General features: G+C 40.9%; 1 protein-coding gene across 1 annotated transcript in view; it reads left to right on the forward strand.

The window, feature by feature from the left end:
* The first annotated feature begins 3,914 nt into the window (after positions 1–3,914).
* myripb (myosin VIIA and Rab interacting protein b) overlaps positions 3,915–15,903 on the forward strand; it is a 90,219-nt gene continuing 78,230 nt past the window's right edge. Inside the window, exon 1 of the mRNA XM_070928352.1 lies at positions 3,915–4,066. Within this exon, the coding sequence (XP_070784453.1) occupies positions 3,957–4,066 (110 nt within the window). The 5' untranslated portion in view covers positions 3,915–3,956. The remainder of the gene's footprint in view (positions 4,067–15,903) is intronic.

Raw genomic sequence — 15,903 nt, forward strand, 5'->3', positions numbered from 1 at the left:
ACTATAAAATGGAGGCCTGAATAATTGCCTTCCCCTGTGGCTATACATTAATGGCCATACAGTAATGGTGCATTAATCTCCTCTATACCTTAGGGGAGTAACAGGGACTGAAGACAAACATGTTAGACCAGCCAGTCGCGTTTGGTGTTGTAATATGTTGCAGAGCAGCTGCTAATTTTAGTTTCTTCATAGACTCATTTAGGGCTGAGAAGTTGTGAATGTGGTTTTCTTCGCAAGACACAGAGCTCTACAGTGCAGTGCTGTGAGGAAGTCTTCACCACCTCTTCATTTTTCAGGATTTTTGCAGAAATGTCACTCTAAAATGAGCTGAGATACTGCTGTGGGTTCCAGTCATAAATAAAGAGTCTAAGGGAAGAATCTGAGACCATGATAGTCAATGTTCAGCTGTGAAAAAGATACACCCCCATTGCTTCCAATCATGTCAATAGTTACTGTATACAGGCCAAATTTTGTTGGACGTTGTAAGATTGTTAGACATGATATTGGTTATATTTAAGACACTAGTTTAAATTAAAATTTGTGTTAATATGTGTGATAATATCATCCTCACCTGCAACAAAATCAAACAAGGTAGCTTCTATATTTTTGATGGCTCTGGATAGAACTTTAGGATTGATGATGTGTGATTCACTTTGCATGATATTTGAGATCACTATTATTGCAAATCCTCAAAGGAGTAGTTCAACATTGTGGGAAATATACTTTTTTGTTTTGTTGTTGAGAGTTAGATGACAAGATTAATACCACTCTTGCCTGGGAAACAGCCAGCAGCTGCTTAGCTTAGCTTAGCATAAAGACTGGAAACAGAGGGAAATGGCTAGCTTGTCCGGCACTTAACCAACAGTATAAAACACAACCTGTCGTTTTTGCGCTTTTGTACGGATTAAACAAATTAAATATTAGTCTTTATTTTAAGCTAAGCTAACCAGCTGCTTGTTTGTAGCTTCATATTTACTGTATAGATGTGAGAGTGGTATTGATCATTTCATCACCTGACCGATGGCCATGATTGAGCACTTTTTTTTTGCTACTTTCGCTTACTGATACAGTGAAGCTAGGGCAACTTCCTGCTCATCTTGGACACACAAAAATGAAACTGTACTAAATATTGGTATCATTTTGTTCCTCAGATTACTTGTAATTGCTACTAGGACCCACAAACGAATACTGTCAAAGTCAGAACTCTGCAAAATTCAAGGAAATTGCTTGAGGGTTTTCACCATACTGCACCATCAGGATAGGAATATTTTTGTGATCATTTTTATTGCCACCAATCAAACTAATTCACCAGCAACATTAGAATGGGGATGGAAGAAGGTTTTAAGAGGACATTACATATCTTACTGTAAAGAAAATGGGCGTCTTTATGGCACCTTGAGCATGGGGGTGTGCCAACAGGCTAGGGTAATACAATCCATTGCCTGTGATATGTAGGATCAGTCAGTATGTGTGGAGAAATGCTGGCACGTGTGCGTCCACATGAGTGTGTATTTGAACACTTTGTGTATAAAATGTGATGCCGTCAGACTGGATAGCCTTTCCAGAGGCGAGGGCAAGGTCTCGTATCACAGCGGCTGAATGAGGAGCGTTTGCGAATGGCATTGTGACAGTCTGTGTTTACACTGTGTGATACCAAATGTCTGAGACTGAGCGATTTTACAGCTTTTTTTCCACTGTAGCTGAGAATGTGACAAAAGCTCTTTCTCACATTTTATGTGTGTGTTTGCAATTGCCCTTGTGGATTATTATATTCCTACTTGACTCATAAAAGCATCTGATGGAGATATCTGCAAGGATGAAATGATAATAACAGATAATGAAGATGATGATAACTTGAAAAACAATATTCCTCTGCTTTCGGTGATAGTTTTCATCAAAATGACAACCACTCAGACAAATGAACTGAAGTTTACTTCACTGTGTAGATGCTCGGGGACATCCAGCAGTGATTGATAATATTAAAATGTGACTTGGGAATAAATGGAGCTCAGTCACCCAGTAAAACATGACTTGTTGGTCTACATAAGCTGGATCACTCGCTTTTCTGTTTTTGTAAAATCTGCCAAAGTTCACCAGCAGTGTGTCTTGAGACGGGCCCTGAGCTGAACTGGATTTATGAGTAATATGCTGAGCGAGAGGAGAGACGCTCTGTCGATGAAGCTATTGGCCCAATAATAGAATCGACATAATTGTCTGGCCTTCTGAGTCATCATTGCTCTCTCCACTGGCAGTGCTCTCCCATCTTGTTTAGACGCTGCAGTTAATGGACCTTCTCCTTCTGTCCATCTCCCCATCTGTCTCTGCTTCTCTCTTCCTCCTGTCATCCCTCTGTTTATTTCTATGGGCCGGCCCTCCATCTCACCTCTCCATCATCCTTTCTCCCCTTCTTTGCTCATGTCCGTCTCACCCCACACATGACAAATGTCAGACTTGTTTTTAAGTTAGTTCACTCACAAACTTAGTCAGGTCTCTAACCTTTAAAATATGAAGCGATTTACTGTAAAACCTTTATTGAATGTGGTTTACGGTCAACTATCAAAAAGTCAAATACCACAAAAGATTTCACCAATATGCTGTGTAGCTGAATATCTTATTTTAACGCCCTAGTTAATGTAAGGTTTGCAACTGGATTGCTGCCAAGTGCTAGAACAAACACCCACTGTGCCACATACCAGACAAGCCAAAAAAAACAGAATCCCACAGGCTCCTCACAGCTACCTGCCTGCTTTGCATATTGTATACAAATATACAATTTTATTACACAGAAGGCGAATAGATGCAGACAAACAGAATTGTGTCGTCATAAACGCACTCTTAAATGTCTCAACAAAACAAAGAAAAGTTAAGTTGCAGTCTGTAGTTATTGTGTACATCGATGCATTGAAGTTCAAATTTAAGTTTGATGAACACAAACCACAATTCCCCTTCCAGTATTCATTTGCGTTACAGTAATCAGTTATTGTGTTCATTAATGATAGCCTAATTGCTTAAAGTTGTTTCTAAAAATCAGGTTTTCGTTATATACAAGGAAATTCAATGTTCCTTGTGGCTCTTGTAAATCCCACCAACACCGTGTTTTTGCCTCCTTTTCATAGGTGGAGAATTTTCCCTGCAAAACTGACGCAGATAGTGTGACCTCAGTAAAAGCAGCGTAATCATCCGCTGTTAACATGTCTCCTCCTAATATTTGCCCTTATGCAATGAGGAGAGACACTCCAGCCTGGTGCATCTGTTTGATAAATACAGCACGTGTTTGAGGTAAAATAGGCCACATCTGTGTGCAAAAAAGTAAAATTTGGCCCTGAGTGTATTTGCTCATCACGTTTTAAAGATGAAGTTACTGTTTTATAGCATATCACAAATATTATCAGAACATTTCCAGTCTTTGTGGTTTGTGGTGGGCAGTATTTGTTTTCTTGGTTAACAAGTTCACATCCACTCATCCACTTTTCAGCTGCTCAGAGATCAGAGTTTATGCTGCAGGCAAGCAACTGGCTCCACAATATATTTTGTTCACAAGTCGTAAAAGCAAACATTGCAGCATTATATGCATGGTGAGGTTGTGCCTTTTCAGTGGACCTTTATGTTAAATCTCTGCTCTATCAGGCTTGCTGTTGTCAAAATGTGACTTTTATATTTCTGTTCATTATACCATAAGCTGTGCCAGAGAACTATTGATGTGGTAATTCTTTAGCCAATAGAGGTTGATGAAAGTCATAAATGACTGAATACCAGGTGTACAAGAGACACTTTAAGTGTCAGCTCAAAAGAAGAGAGCAGATTCCACAAATGCCCAAACACATTTTTAATTTCTCCATCCCTCTGTCTTCCTCCAGGGTTGTCCCAGCCTCGGCCCCCGGAGCAGCAGAGCCCGTGCCTCTCCTCGTCCTCCCCTCTTGGACCAGCAGCAGCTCAGCGTGGCGAGGCCAGGAGCGATGGGCCGGAAGCTGGACCTGTCGGGCCTGACGGACGACGAGGCGGAGCACGTCTTGAAGGTGGTCCAGCGGGACATGAAGCTGCGGAAGAAGGAGGAGGAGAGGCTGAGGTGAGACGGGATTCCCCTGTCATCACTTTTTCTAGTACTTTTATACATTTGAGGCAACACACACAGCGAGGAGAGGAGCTGATGAGGAGAGATGGCATTTGCCTGTGAGCCAAAATGACCAGATATAGTGGTTTGACAGCTGACAAAGACACTCACCATGTGTTAGAAATGTCTAGGGTTCAAAAAAGCTAACACGTCTGAGTCTGCCAACAAAACTCCCGGTTGTCGGGTAGTAATGACAAGTTTGCTTTTGTGCACTTTTATGTGAAGTCTAAGACCCATTATTTAAAAATTACTACACATTTGGAGTGTAAATCTCTTATTATAATTGTAAACACATATGCAGTGTGCTAGCTTTACAGCTATACAGATGTAGCAACAGTAACCGGGGGGTTCGGAATTAGCAAATGGTCAATTGCAGGTTTTAGGCAAACTCAAAATAACAGCAAATCTTCACAAAATACTTCATGGTAAATTTAATCCATCTGTTGGTGAACTAGGACAGCTGCTCATGCTATCTTTCCAGCTGCAGTTATTTCTTTACAGGCAGTATGGTTTATCACAGCACAGTTGGGGGCTGTGAGGAGGAAGATGCTTGTCTTGTATTTTCTGCTCGCGGGCTGTCAGGTCTGTGGGGGTCACTCGGTCTGGGGGCCTCGAGGCTCTGCTCCGGTGTCACAGCTTCTTACTTAACATGCGACAAGTGCTGGCCTGTTCCTCCTCCGCACCTCCTGCCCTTCACTTCCTACCCTCCCTGTGACAGCCAGCAGTCAGAGGGGATTCAGTTCGGTTGTGACAGGCCTCCATGGGGGTTTGGCCATCAAACGGGTGATCTGCTTTGTGTTGTTTCAGCAGAACTACAGGGGGAAGTTTTAGTATTAAAGCTCCAGTGTATCTAATGTCACAACAAAATCCAAAATATGTTTCTTGCTGCGTTTTAAGTTTGGTTGTGCCCTATAATTTAAAAAAAACAAATATGCTCCTTTAACAAGCCTACCTACCAGGCCTCAGCATCAGCGATTTTGTTGTGGAGATTTTATGTCTTTCTTCAGATTTGAACGGTGATCCTCAGTGGTTTTGTGTTCTTGAGTGGATGCCATGGGTGATTAGGCTGCTTACTTAGAACACAAAACATCTTAGCTGTACTCTGAGGGGCATAGCGAAGTTGTTGCACAACCCAGATAGCAGGCGTTGGTCTGCGCTGCCTCAAACTCCACTTATTTTCCCAGAAATCACTTTCAAAGCAAAGATGGTGTATTCCCAAATTACTGGGCTGTAAAATGTTCTCCCACCAAGCTGTCATGAATGATCAAAAAGAAGTTATGCCTCTCAGGCTTTTATTACTGCTGGTAAATGCAAAAAGATGAGCGGATTAACGTTGATGTAGTAGCAGGCAGATATCTATTAGACAACAGTTCTTCATAAAAGCAAGCAGACTCTGTTTTTGCAGCCTTATTGAGTTATTATGACTTGTTAGATGTTTTAAAAGCTAGGTTTCCAAAGTAGATACTAGATGCAAACTGACTGAGTCAAATTAGCTTGTGTTGGCAGCTAAAAGTGCTGACACATTTGACATACAGATTTATTTCCCTCTTGTTTTGTTTTAATTTGTGTATTTACTATTAAATGTTTCTTCAGGCAGTGCCTCCTGAAAACCTAATTGATGTCTCAACTCCCTCAGCGTCAGTGTTTAATACACTCTCTTTTTGTAATTTATTCACAGTGATGGAAAAAGTAATCAGATCCTTTAACGAAGTAAAAGTATAAAATAACATACCATAAAAACACTCCAATACAGTTAAAAGTTCTGCCTTCAATATTTTACAGAAACAGAAGTACTATTAGAAACATATTCTTTATGTATCAAGTCTTGGCCCCTTTCAGAAAGTCATATTACTATATGTATTATTTACTGCTGCATTAACGTGCAAGCAGCATTTTAATCTTGTAGTTGATCAACATGGAACTGTGTAGTTTAATCTAAACATTTTATCATATTTCATTCGCCAATAATATGTATCTAGCAACTGTAGCAGTGGAAGTGGAAGAAATACAGAGAGAAGTAAAAATCAGAAAATCAGAAAATGAAAATACAGAAATATTTCAAACTCGCAAGTACAGTACTTGGATAAATAGAACAATTAATCAATTAACAGGAAATGAATTGGCAACACATTTGATTAATTAGGATCAGTTTTTAAGCAAAAATGCCCCAAATTCAGTTCCTACTTCTCAAATGTGACAGACAAGCCAAGAACCAATAGATTGTGATGTTATGAATGATTTTTTCCCAGTTGAACAGCAGTGTATGTCTGTTCCACCTCTGATGTTATAACCTTATTTAATTTCACTGCATTCCAAGGGATCAGTGGACGTACAACTTCAAGTGCATGAAATTTATTTGAAGATTTGAAGTAATAACAAGTGCTGCTCACTACTAAATACTGCTACTCCATTTCATCTTAAGAACAAGGACATGTCCTCTGCCAGTCTCAGGCTCTGGTGGCCTTCCCTGTTGTTGAACTGTTGTCTTGTGAATTGTTTTGCATCAATCACTTTTTTTACTGTATCTGATTAAAGGACAAATGCTTGTATGTTTGTCTTTTGTGTAGAAAAAAGGCAAAATAGCCTTTCATACCTCTCAGTGTTGTTGCAACTGGCCAGGTTACGGAAAGAGACAGAAAACCCATTTGCCTTTCATATGTCATATAAAATGTTTCACATTTCACAGTATAGGAGTATGAAGGCTTGTTTACAGCAGATGGTCGCTGAGTGTTTCAGTAGATAGCTGTCTCCCTGTGGGCTTTTCTCTTCCATGCATGGCTGACATTTGTTTTTCTTCCTTGAATGAAGTCAGCCCTGCAGAGTTGTAAATTACCCTGTTGAAGGATTCATGGCATAGTTTGTAAGCCTCAGCTGGCACTTTCAATGCTCCATTTTAATTTACCCCCATGCTGAATAATAAGAAATGTTGAAACACTTAACTGATATTACCTTCTGTCTCATAAATACTGAACTGTAATAAATATGTAAATAAATTGATGCACGCAGCTATAAGCCTAGTTAGGGGCAGTCTACACTGTTTTTTAGTTCACCTAAAGTTGTAATGTGGGCAACTGCAGCTGGTTTATGATGTCTCTACACTTTTCATGCTTTTATCACTCTGTGAGGGACTTTTTATTATTATGTTGTATATCATAATTATTGTTTGTTTTAAACTGCAATGGAAGTAAAAATTAAACACGAACTTTGAAAGAGCTATATCCTTCTTTGAGAACATGACCCCATGAACAAGAAAATACAGGTTTAAAGGCATTGTAATATATCATTGTATGCTGATGACACTCCGCTGTACTGCACTATCAAAAGTAGTTTGACTAATGTAAATGATTGAGAGACTGGATATGGTACTTTTTAAAAAAAAAAAGTAAATGAAGATAAAACTGATCTTTATTAGTAGCTCAACTGTAAAACCATTCAAAATACATGACGGCCCTGCACACCCGTGGTGCACCTATCAGTGTTTTGCCTTATGTTGCCAGATTAGACCTCTTCTCAGGACTGTGGAGGTGTGTACAGAATGTGCTTGATTGACATCTCCCTGACCACCAGTGGTGCTATGGAGAGATGTTTTTAAGAGCGGGGTTCCCGTTTTATTAGTATCCCATGCATGCTGACAGTCGGTGGCAGTAATGTAGCAATGTGCAAAAACAAAGGCATGGAAGAAGAAGACTGCTAGCAGGCAAACATGTAAGTAAACAATGTAGATCTGTGGGTTTCAAATTTTTTTTTTTAATTGTTTTTAACTTTGTTTAAAAAGAAAAGTTCAGAATTACATCTAAAATTATGATAATTATCTGTCAGACAAATGACATAGTGAAGCCTGTTAGTACATTTCTGAATTGTTGTGTCCATATTCACACTTGAGGCATCTAATTTGTGCTCTGGGTGTCCCAAGAGCTCGGCTTGAAATGACAGGAAGCTGTACCTGTGCTTCTTTACCTTTAGTTCATTAGCTTTTGCAGACTGTGGCTGTTTATGTTTTCTGTGGATCAGTTCTCTAATGTTGTATTCTTCTGTTTGTTTTGGTGTTTTCTGCTTGTTAGAAATGGCTTTAACTGTGGAGCACCATATAACTATGAAAATAAATCTTTAGTAACTTCCGCATGCACCCCTGTTGCTCTGCTGCTAAAGAGTGTGAGTGTGATTCTGCCAATTAGAGAGGGTGAGCAGCTCAACCTCTGGCCTCCACCATCTCAGTGGCCATCCAGCTGGAGAGGCTCATTATGGAGTGGCAGGAAGCTCAGGGGAGTGCAGATGTGGGCCTACTTAACAAACAGCACAAGCACTCCAGAGGGAGTCGGACTGGGAAATGATTATAGATAGAAATAGCTATCCACCACTGCCTCTGTGTGAGTGCTGAGAAGATGGCTGGAGCTCCAGCTATTGGTGACTCTTACGGGTAATTTGCTCTCATTGTTAGGAAGGATCCACTTTACACGTGTGTCTGGCAAGTCCTTGTATGGATGAGGCCAATTACTGTACCTGTAACGCTTACTCCAAAACTCATTTCAATTGCAGCTGTGACGAATCTATCCCTCCTATTGAAAGGCTCCACACTGCTTCGGCTTCTCTGTGAGTGTTGAATAAGGGGAAAAAAAGATTTGGAAACTGAACAATGTTCCGCGGATAAGTCTCAATTATTTGTGAAGTTGTGGACTGATGCTCTCCATAGTCATTCTCTCTCCATCGTATCTTTCTCAATTCCTGGCCCTTCATCAGAGGGTGAAATTTTGCATCAGCAGTTTTAATTAGTCAGTAAAATAGTGACTGTTTTTGTAATGAAGTTGTGTTCAGACAAGTGAGGCTGAGCAGTAACAACAGACATCTTTTTATCTTCTTATTAATGTTTGACCTTCTGCCTTCCCATCTGTAGCTGTTTTGTTGTAGGACTGACTTATAGTATTTGAATCTGCACCCTTTATTTATTTAGTCAGATTTGACCAATGGGTCTAATATGTCTAATGCATCCAAAGGCTTCTGCTTCTTTCTTTCTTTTTTTATGCCGGATGTTGTTTCTTTCAGCTCTGGTGAATGCGACAGGCAGGCAGGTACAGGGAGCAGGAGTCACACCGGGAGGCGAGGATCTTTTTGAAAGAAGGTGGCAGAGGATGTCACTCGGTCAGGGAACTGACCTCTATTTCCTCCTGTATATATCCTCCCGGCTCTCAGTCTAGAGATGACACAAATACAGACACACACTTAGCTGTCCACATAGCAAGAGGACAACTTGAAAAAAAGTATGATTTTTGAGCCAAGATAAAAGCCAGTCAGGTTCTGTTCGGCCCAAATAGCTTGGTATTCATGACGATCGATAAATTGATGTAATTAGATTTCGGAGCACAAGCAGTCAGAGGATATTGCCCTTCTTTGCAGGACGGTCCCTTTGGGCTGCAGTGCCATCTCCTCTATTAAAGCAGCGCTAAATGGGGACAGATCAACCTTCTGACATCGACTTTCATGCCTGAGGTCATGTCCTTTCACAGCGTCGGCTCAGATTTCAGTGTATGCCCACAGTTGTTAAACTTTCCTTGTAGAATATTGAATAGTCTACTGTATGTGTTAGCTTGTGTTTTGGTTTGATGATTTCTTTAATGAAGCAGGTTTCCCAGACTCGTGAACTATTGACCTGAACTTCTCTTTGTAAAGAGAAAATCCTGAACTAGTCCAGCGTAGCTTTGTGGGTGGTTGAATAGCTCCATTGTGTTAATCAGATGTATTATTCCTTTCTTCTCCATGTCTGAGGTGTTTATTCTGTGCCATAATCCAGTGTTGGGTCCTATGTTAACATGTGACGTTCTTTCACATGAAACAGCCCAAAGCAAACACACAGAAGACTCTAAGACCACAGCTTTATGTGGCTAAGTACCCCACCTCCCTCCATCTTTAGCATGAATGTATTTTTATGTAGCAGCCAGAGAAGCGGGTCTGGATAGAGTTAATTTCAGTCAGCCTGTTGTTGTGGCAGTTGTGTTCTCTTGGCTGCGGTTCTCTTTTGGTGGGGATTAGCTGTGTTATTGGTGTGGGTTATTTGTCTGAGTCATGTTGATGTGGATTGTTTTTGATGTGGAAGTGCTGTGTGTGTACGTGCTGATCTCATCAGCACTGAGTGTGTGTGTGTGTGTGTGTGTGTGTGTGTGTGTGTGAGAGTGTGAGTGTGTGTGTTAGTGAGCAGGAAGGACAAATCCTTCTGACCTTTTTTCTGTAGCTACATTGGCAGGTGTATTACAAGTATAATTTTCACATTTTATGGTCTGCCAGGGTAACATTTTGATTGATACAGAACCCATTTGTGCTCACTGTGATGGATTTGAACTGTTAGCAACTGCTAGGCTTAACTTCCTTTATGTGAAGACCCTCCTTTCTTCTTACATCTTATTTATTGTCTTTGTCAGTACATCACTATAGTATTTTTATTTCATTTTATTTTTTTCATCAGGGCTGATCATTATTGTTTGTAATGATATGTAATGGTAGTGTTTGTTTTGACTTTTGTGCTGTAGATGTTTGAAAATGTCATTCTTCTGGTGGACAGGAAGGTGTGCAGATTTATAAAGGTCAAAGTGTAAATAACCTGCAACAGGAAATGTTTATTTCAAGTAGTCATCATGTTTTCAATACAATGACAAATGACAAAACAAGGGGGTGCTTATTTTTTCATTTGTCATTGTATTGAAAACATGATAACTCTTCTCTCTTCTCCCCTTGCTGTTTTGTGAAAGCACATGGAAGCAGAATGAGTTTTCTTGCTGACTTCTGATCAGCTTGGTTGTGCTTTAATTTGTGTTCATGTGTTCAGGGCTGTTGAGGTGATCTGTACAGCTGCCTCAGACTCTGTGATTTCTAATTAGACTTAGTAGATGATATTTAATATAATTAAACTTAATTAGCCGACAGAAATAAAGCCCCCCTGACCACGGCAATTATGCAAGGACATGCTTACGCATACTGTGTTCAGTCTCTCTCGGATACACACACACACACACACACACACACACGCATACGCACTGAGGTCCATTTATCAGAGGTGCAACAGCTCTTTGTATTAACATAATGCAGTCCTTACAGAAAGAGTCAAACATCTTATCTCTTAGAATTTGAATATTAAAATACATTTTTAAGATGATAAATATCTTTTATGTCATGATATATTTGCTCTTATTTTAAAAGAAAATACTTAAAATTACTGTATAAAAAGGACTCTAGGCCTCAGGAGTGTTGGGCTAATATGCCTGATTAAATATTTATTTCAGTAGTGTCTCATTGTTTGTGGCTGCTGTTGAAAATTTAATTTCCACTTTACAGCGAACGTAATAAAATTCAAGAGACATATTAACATAAACTAGGCTGCATAATACATGTAATAGAGTATCTAACTCTCCTGTTTGTGGGGTGGTTGTTTACCGTCTTGAGCAACAGCCTGAACAACTGCACCGGGCTCGCCTCTCTCCATGTTCAGACCGCTTTGGTTGAGCGTTGAAAGAAAGAAAACGAGTTTGGTGCTTGAAATTCCTAAAGAAGAAAAGTGTGCATCTCTGAGAACATCAGTTTGTGTGTGTGTGCCTGTGCATTAGCAGTCTCACCTGAGCAAAGTGTCCTAAACCAGACAGCGGTTTACAGCGTCTGATGGAGGAAGAGTCTGATTTCCCCTGAGTGTGACAAATCGGCAGCCACGCAGCACCGCCGTCCTCCTGGAGCTGCTGAGCCCACTGGATCGGCTGATGAGATAGTGAAAAATAATCCACCGCGGCTACCGTCGCTTTCATAGTTCATATGCCGCTTTCCAGCTGACTGAGTAGATAGATTTCTCCTCAGTAACCTTGCCTGCATGAACGTGTGTGAGCGTCTGTATGTGGCGCGTTAGCCTCAGCTCACTGAGGGTCAAATGGAGGTGAACGGATCACCGCTCAGCCTTGTCTTCCTCCAGATAAACCTGAATACATTTCCACCTAGATAGACTCCTGAAGTTATCTGCAGAAAGACTAAGACAGACTCAGAGAAATCGCCTGAACTGTTGCTTTTATATTTGTCCAGGTCTGCAGTGATTACTTCTGCTGCTGGCCAAATGTCAAGTGCTGTTTCGAGTCAGAGGAAAATAGTTGGTTGCAACAGGACGGTGGTGTTATCTCACTCCCCGTCTCCTGAATCTATCTTCTACCTTCTCCCCTTGTGATTTTCTCATCTATTCTGTTTCTTCCTCTTCCTGCTTTTCCATTAGGTGGTCCTGTCCTTCCAAACCCTGTCTATTTCTCTCCTCCTGCCTCTGTAGATCCTCATTAGCAGCAGCCATGTTGTGTTGAGATGGAAGGCAGTGTTGGATGAGCTCTGTCCAGAGTGGAGTGAGTGATGCTTAGCCAGACAGCAGGGACACTTTGCCTTTTTGTCTGAATAATCACCACGCTTTTCTCACCCCTGTCTGGCTCCTCATTATACCCAGGCCAAGAGACACAAGACTCATTTACCCCTCAACAAGCAAGTCATTCATCCCACGGGCCTTAGCTCCTGTGCGATATTGAAGTGATTGAACTTCTTGCCAGCCGTGTTAATTACGAGGGTTTGTGCTGTTTGCAGGGGTGTTAGGCGGCAAGGCAAAGGTTCAACTGCGCGGACACAGTCGGTTACCCACAGCTTCAGAGATGGGCCTGTCTTTGTGGGATTTCAGAATGAGAGAAAGTGAAGGATCCTCTGTGGGATTTACAAAGCGTCTGAGAGGTGAGGAGGGAGACAGACAGCACACTCTGTACAAGGTGCAATCCGACTCATTACAGAAAGTGAATCCCCTCTTCCTTTTGTGTAACCGCTGCACTGTGGTGTTCCTAAACCCTCTCTGTATTCAGGTAATGTTCTGTTCCAGTTGTCTTGTTCTGAGCTGTGTTTTTTTTTTTTTCCATCACCCACTCCAAGCCTTTCAGTATGCTGTCTGACACTAAATGGTAATGCTGAGGAGGGGGAAATGGAAAGACTTAACATACAGCTGCATCATGTGCTTTTAGATTTTTGATCAGCAAAATGTGGAGCCTGTGGAGAAAGTTGTTTCATATGTTCCTCTCACCTTTTCATTCAATTTCTCTTCAGAGATTGAGTATATAATCTCAATGTATGCAATAACTGCATAGAGTAAAAAAATGTATGCAATGTATTTTGTGTATTACTCAAAGAACCAAGATTCGATCAACATAAAAAAATAATCAATTGATCACTTTAGTCATTTCTCAAGCAGAAATGCCAAACAGTCACTGCTTCCCGCCTCTCAAATGTGAGAATTTGGGTTATATCATTGAAAAAAGTTTGTCGGACAAACAGACATTTTGCATTCATGAAATAATCGATAATGAAAATAATTGTCAGTTGCAGCCCTACAGGATTTATTTGCATATGTATATGTTTAAAGGATCCATATTATGCTAATTTCAGCTCTGTTTTTTTATTCAGGGATTCCACTATAGTAGCTTTGCATGATTCACAATTCAAAAAAGTCCTTATTTATCTTCTACTGGCCCTTCATGCAGCCCCTCAGTTCACCATCGCCGTTTCAGACAAACTGAACAACCTCCAAAAACTTGAAGAGTAGTCCTGAGCAGAGCGGTCCAATAACTTAGACAGACTGAGCGGGTGGATGAGCGTCCCTGTACTTCATGGGCCTGCTCTACCTGGAGCAGATGACCTGCTGGGGGCGTGGCTGAGTGCTGTGACTGTATAGTTGTGACATCACAACCTTACGGAAGTCCTGACGGCACGTTTAAAGGCACAGTTTCTGAATACGGGCTGTGTGCATTTCTCCGTGGACTGAGCGTTTTGATACTTTTACAGTATTTATACAGCACCTAGACCTGCTTTATAATCAAACAAGACATGGAAATCTCATTTCCTACATTATGGGACCTTTAATCTCTAGCTGCCACTTTGCAAAAGAAAGAATAAACAATTTGACCTTTTCAGCTAAATTAGCTTTACGTTTGAAATATTTGCTTGCAAGTGTGCTGCAGATTTTGAAAGATTAAGAGGCATTGTCCTTAGTCACAGGGCTTACTAGCATGCCTCAGTTTGTGGACCAGTTAGCTGGAAAATGCTTTCATTCCTCGTGAAGGCTCCTGAACTAAGCAGCACATCAGCTGAGGCCTGTTGGCAGCACGTCACATCATCGATGACGGGCAGCGAGGAGAGTCTGCAAGACGTTAGTGCTAGTAGTACGTCATCCGGGCTGCACACATGCCGAGACACATGGAAAACACGCACACACGAAATTAAATTAGTGCTGAGCGTTCCCTATAGTCCTGCGCTCCATCCATCCTATTAGATGGGGATCTCCCTCTGCTGCAGCATCTTTGACTCCAAACCTCAAGAGCTCTAATTTATGAGATGAACATAATCAGATAAACCTCCATACATGTATAGAAGAGGGAGACTCACTTGTACTGTAGGGTTGACTGTGGAGCTGATGGTGAGGTTAGCTGGTTAGCAAGGGTTGCTACAGCGCCAACAGATGGGAGTTGAGGGTGGGGCAGTGGAATGTTTTGCCTCATGTTAAAGACCTCTCTGGTTAATTTTGGACGGTCATTGATTCTCATTTTCTCCTCCGCTGGATCTAGAGTGTGTGTGTGTGTGTGTGTGTGTGTGTGTGTGTGCGTGTGCGTGTGCGTGTTTTGGGGGTTGGATCTCCAACTCTCTTTGAGGAAATGAGCAGAACCCAATCAATACCTCCCTCGGGACTGTTCCTGTATTCCATCAGTCAAAATAACACTGACACACACTTGGACTGTGTGTCAAATTTCTGCCTCTTTGTATGTTTGACCCTCACTGACCTTTTTCCACCTGTTTACCTGTATCTTTCCTGCTTTTTCTCTCCCCCGCCATAATAAAACAGAAAAGTGTGAATATGTGTGTACAGTATCTGTCCCGTAACCCCACCCCTCTGTATTGGCATGTGGAGGTGATGGCCTTACGTAGCTGATATGCTCATACAGCTTTGGTGTGTATGGGCTCTCCCTTACAACCCAATACTAAGCAGCTACATAAAACACTCTCAATTAAAGCAACGCTCTTTTCTCACACTCATAAGGATTATGGACTATACTTAAATCACCTCTTAAAACACTTTTATGACTTAGTCCTGCTTTCATGTACAGTCACGGATTTGGATCCTGCCCACTTTTAATGCTTCTTTTTTTATGGTTTCTCTACTAAAAAACATTAATTTAATGCATCTTGTTATTCCTGTTTTATTATTCCTCTTCTTTTGCTTATTTTTAGCGCCTCATGTGTTTTACTATTCTGGTTTGATATGCCATCCTGTCAAGCACTTTATAAAAGCTGCGTTTACGTAAGTGCATTAAATGATGATGCTTAGCTTAATCATATACATACTTTTACTACACAATAATGCTTTTAAGTAAAGATTTTAGAGGAAATGTAATAGAAACCATTTAATTGCGTCACTTCTGCCCACTGAAGAGCTGGCTTTCTCTCTTCTTTCCCATAATTCCTTGCACTCATCAAACTGTGGCTTCTCAAAGTGTGACGTTTGATATTTTGACAGGAAAAAACCTAATGAGTCTCTTGGTATTGTTGACTCTTCAAACGTGTGTGTGTGTGTTCATGTCTGTGGTAGTGTACAGTAACTCCAGGTTTCTTGGAGCCCAGCTGAAACAGTCCCCGTGAAAACTAAACAACTCTCCCTACACTTCTCATGACCTTCGACCACAATCAGATTAAATACAGAGAAGGACATACCAGATCATTGCTACCTCCAGTTTATCCAAATTAAAGATGTCTAAAGT

The sequence above is a fragment of the Enoplosus armatus genome, chromosome 21 (assembly GCF_043641665.1).
Source record: "Enoplosus armatus isolate fEnoArm2 chromosome 21, fEnoArm2.hap1, whole genome shotgun sequence".
In the NCBI taxonomy this organism is placed as follows: domain Eukaryota; kingdom Metazoa; phylum Chordata; class Actinopteri; order Centrarchiformes; family Enoplosidae; genus Enoplosus; species Enoplosus armatus.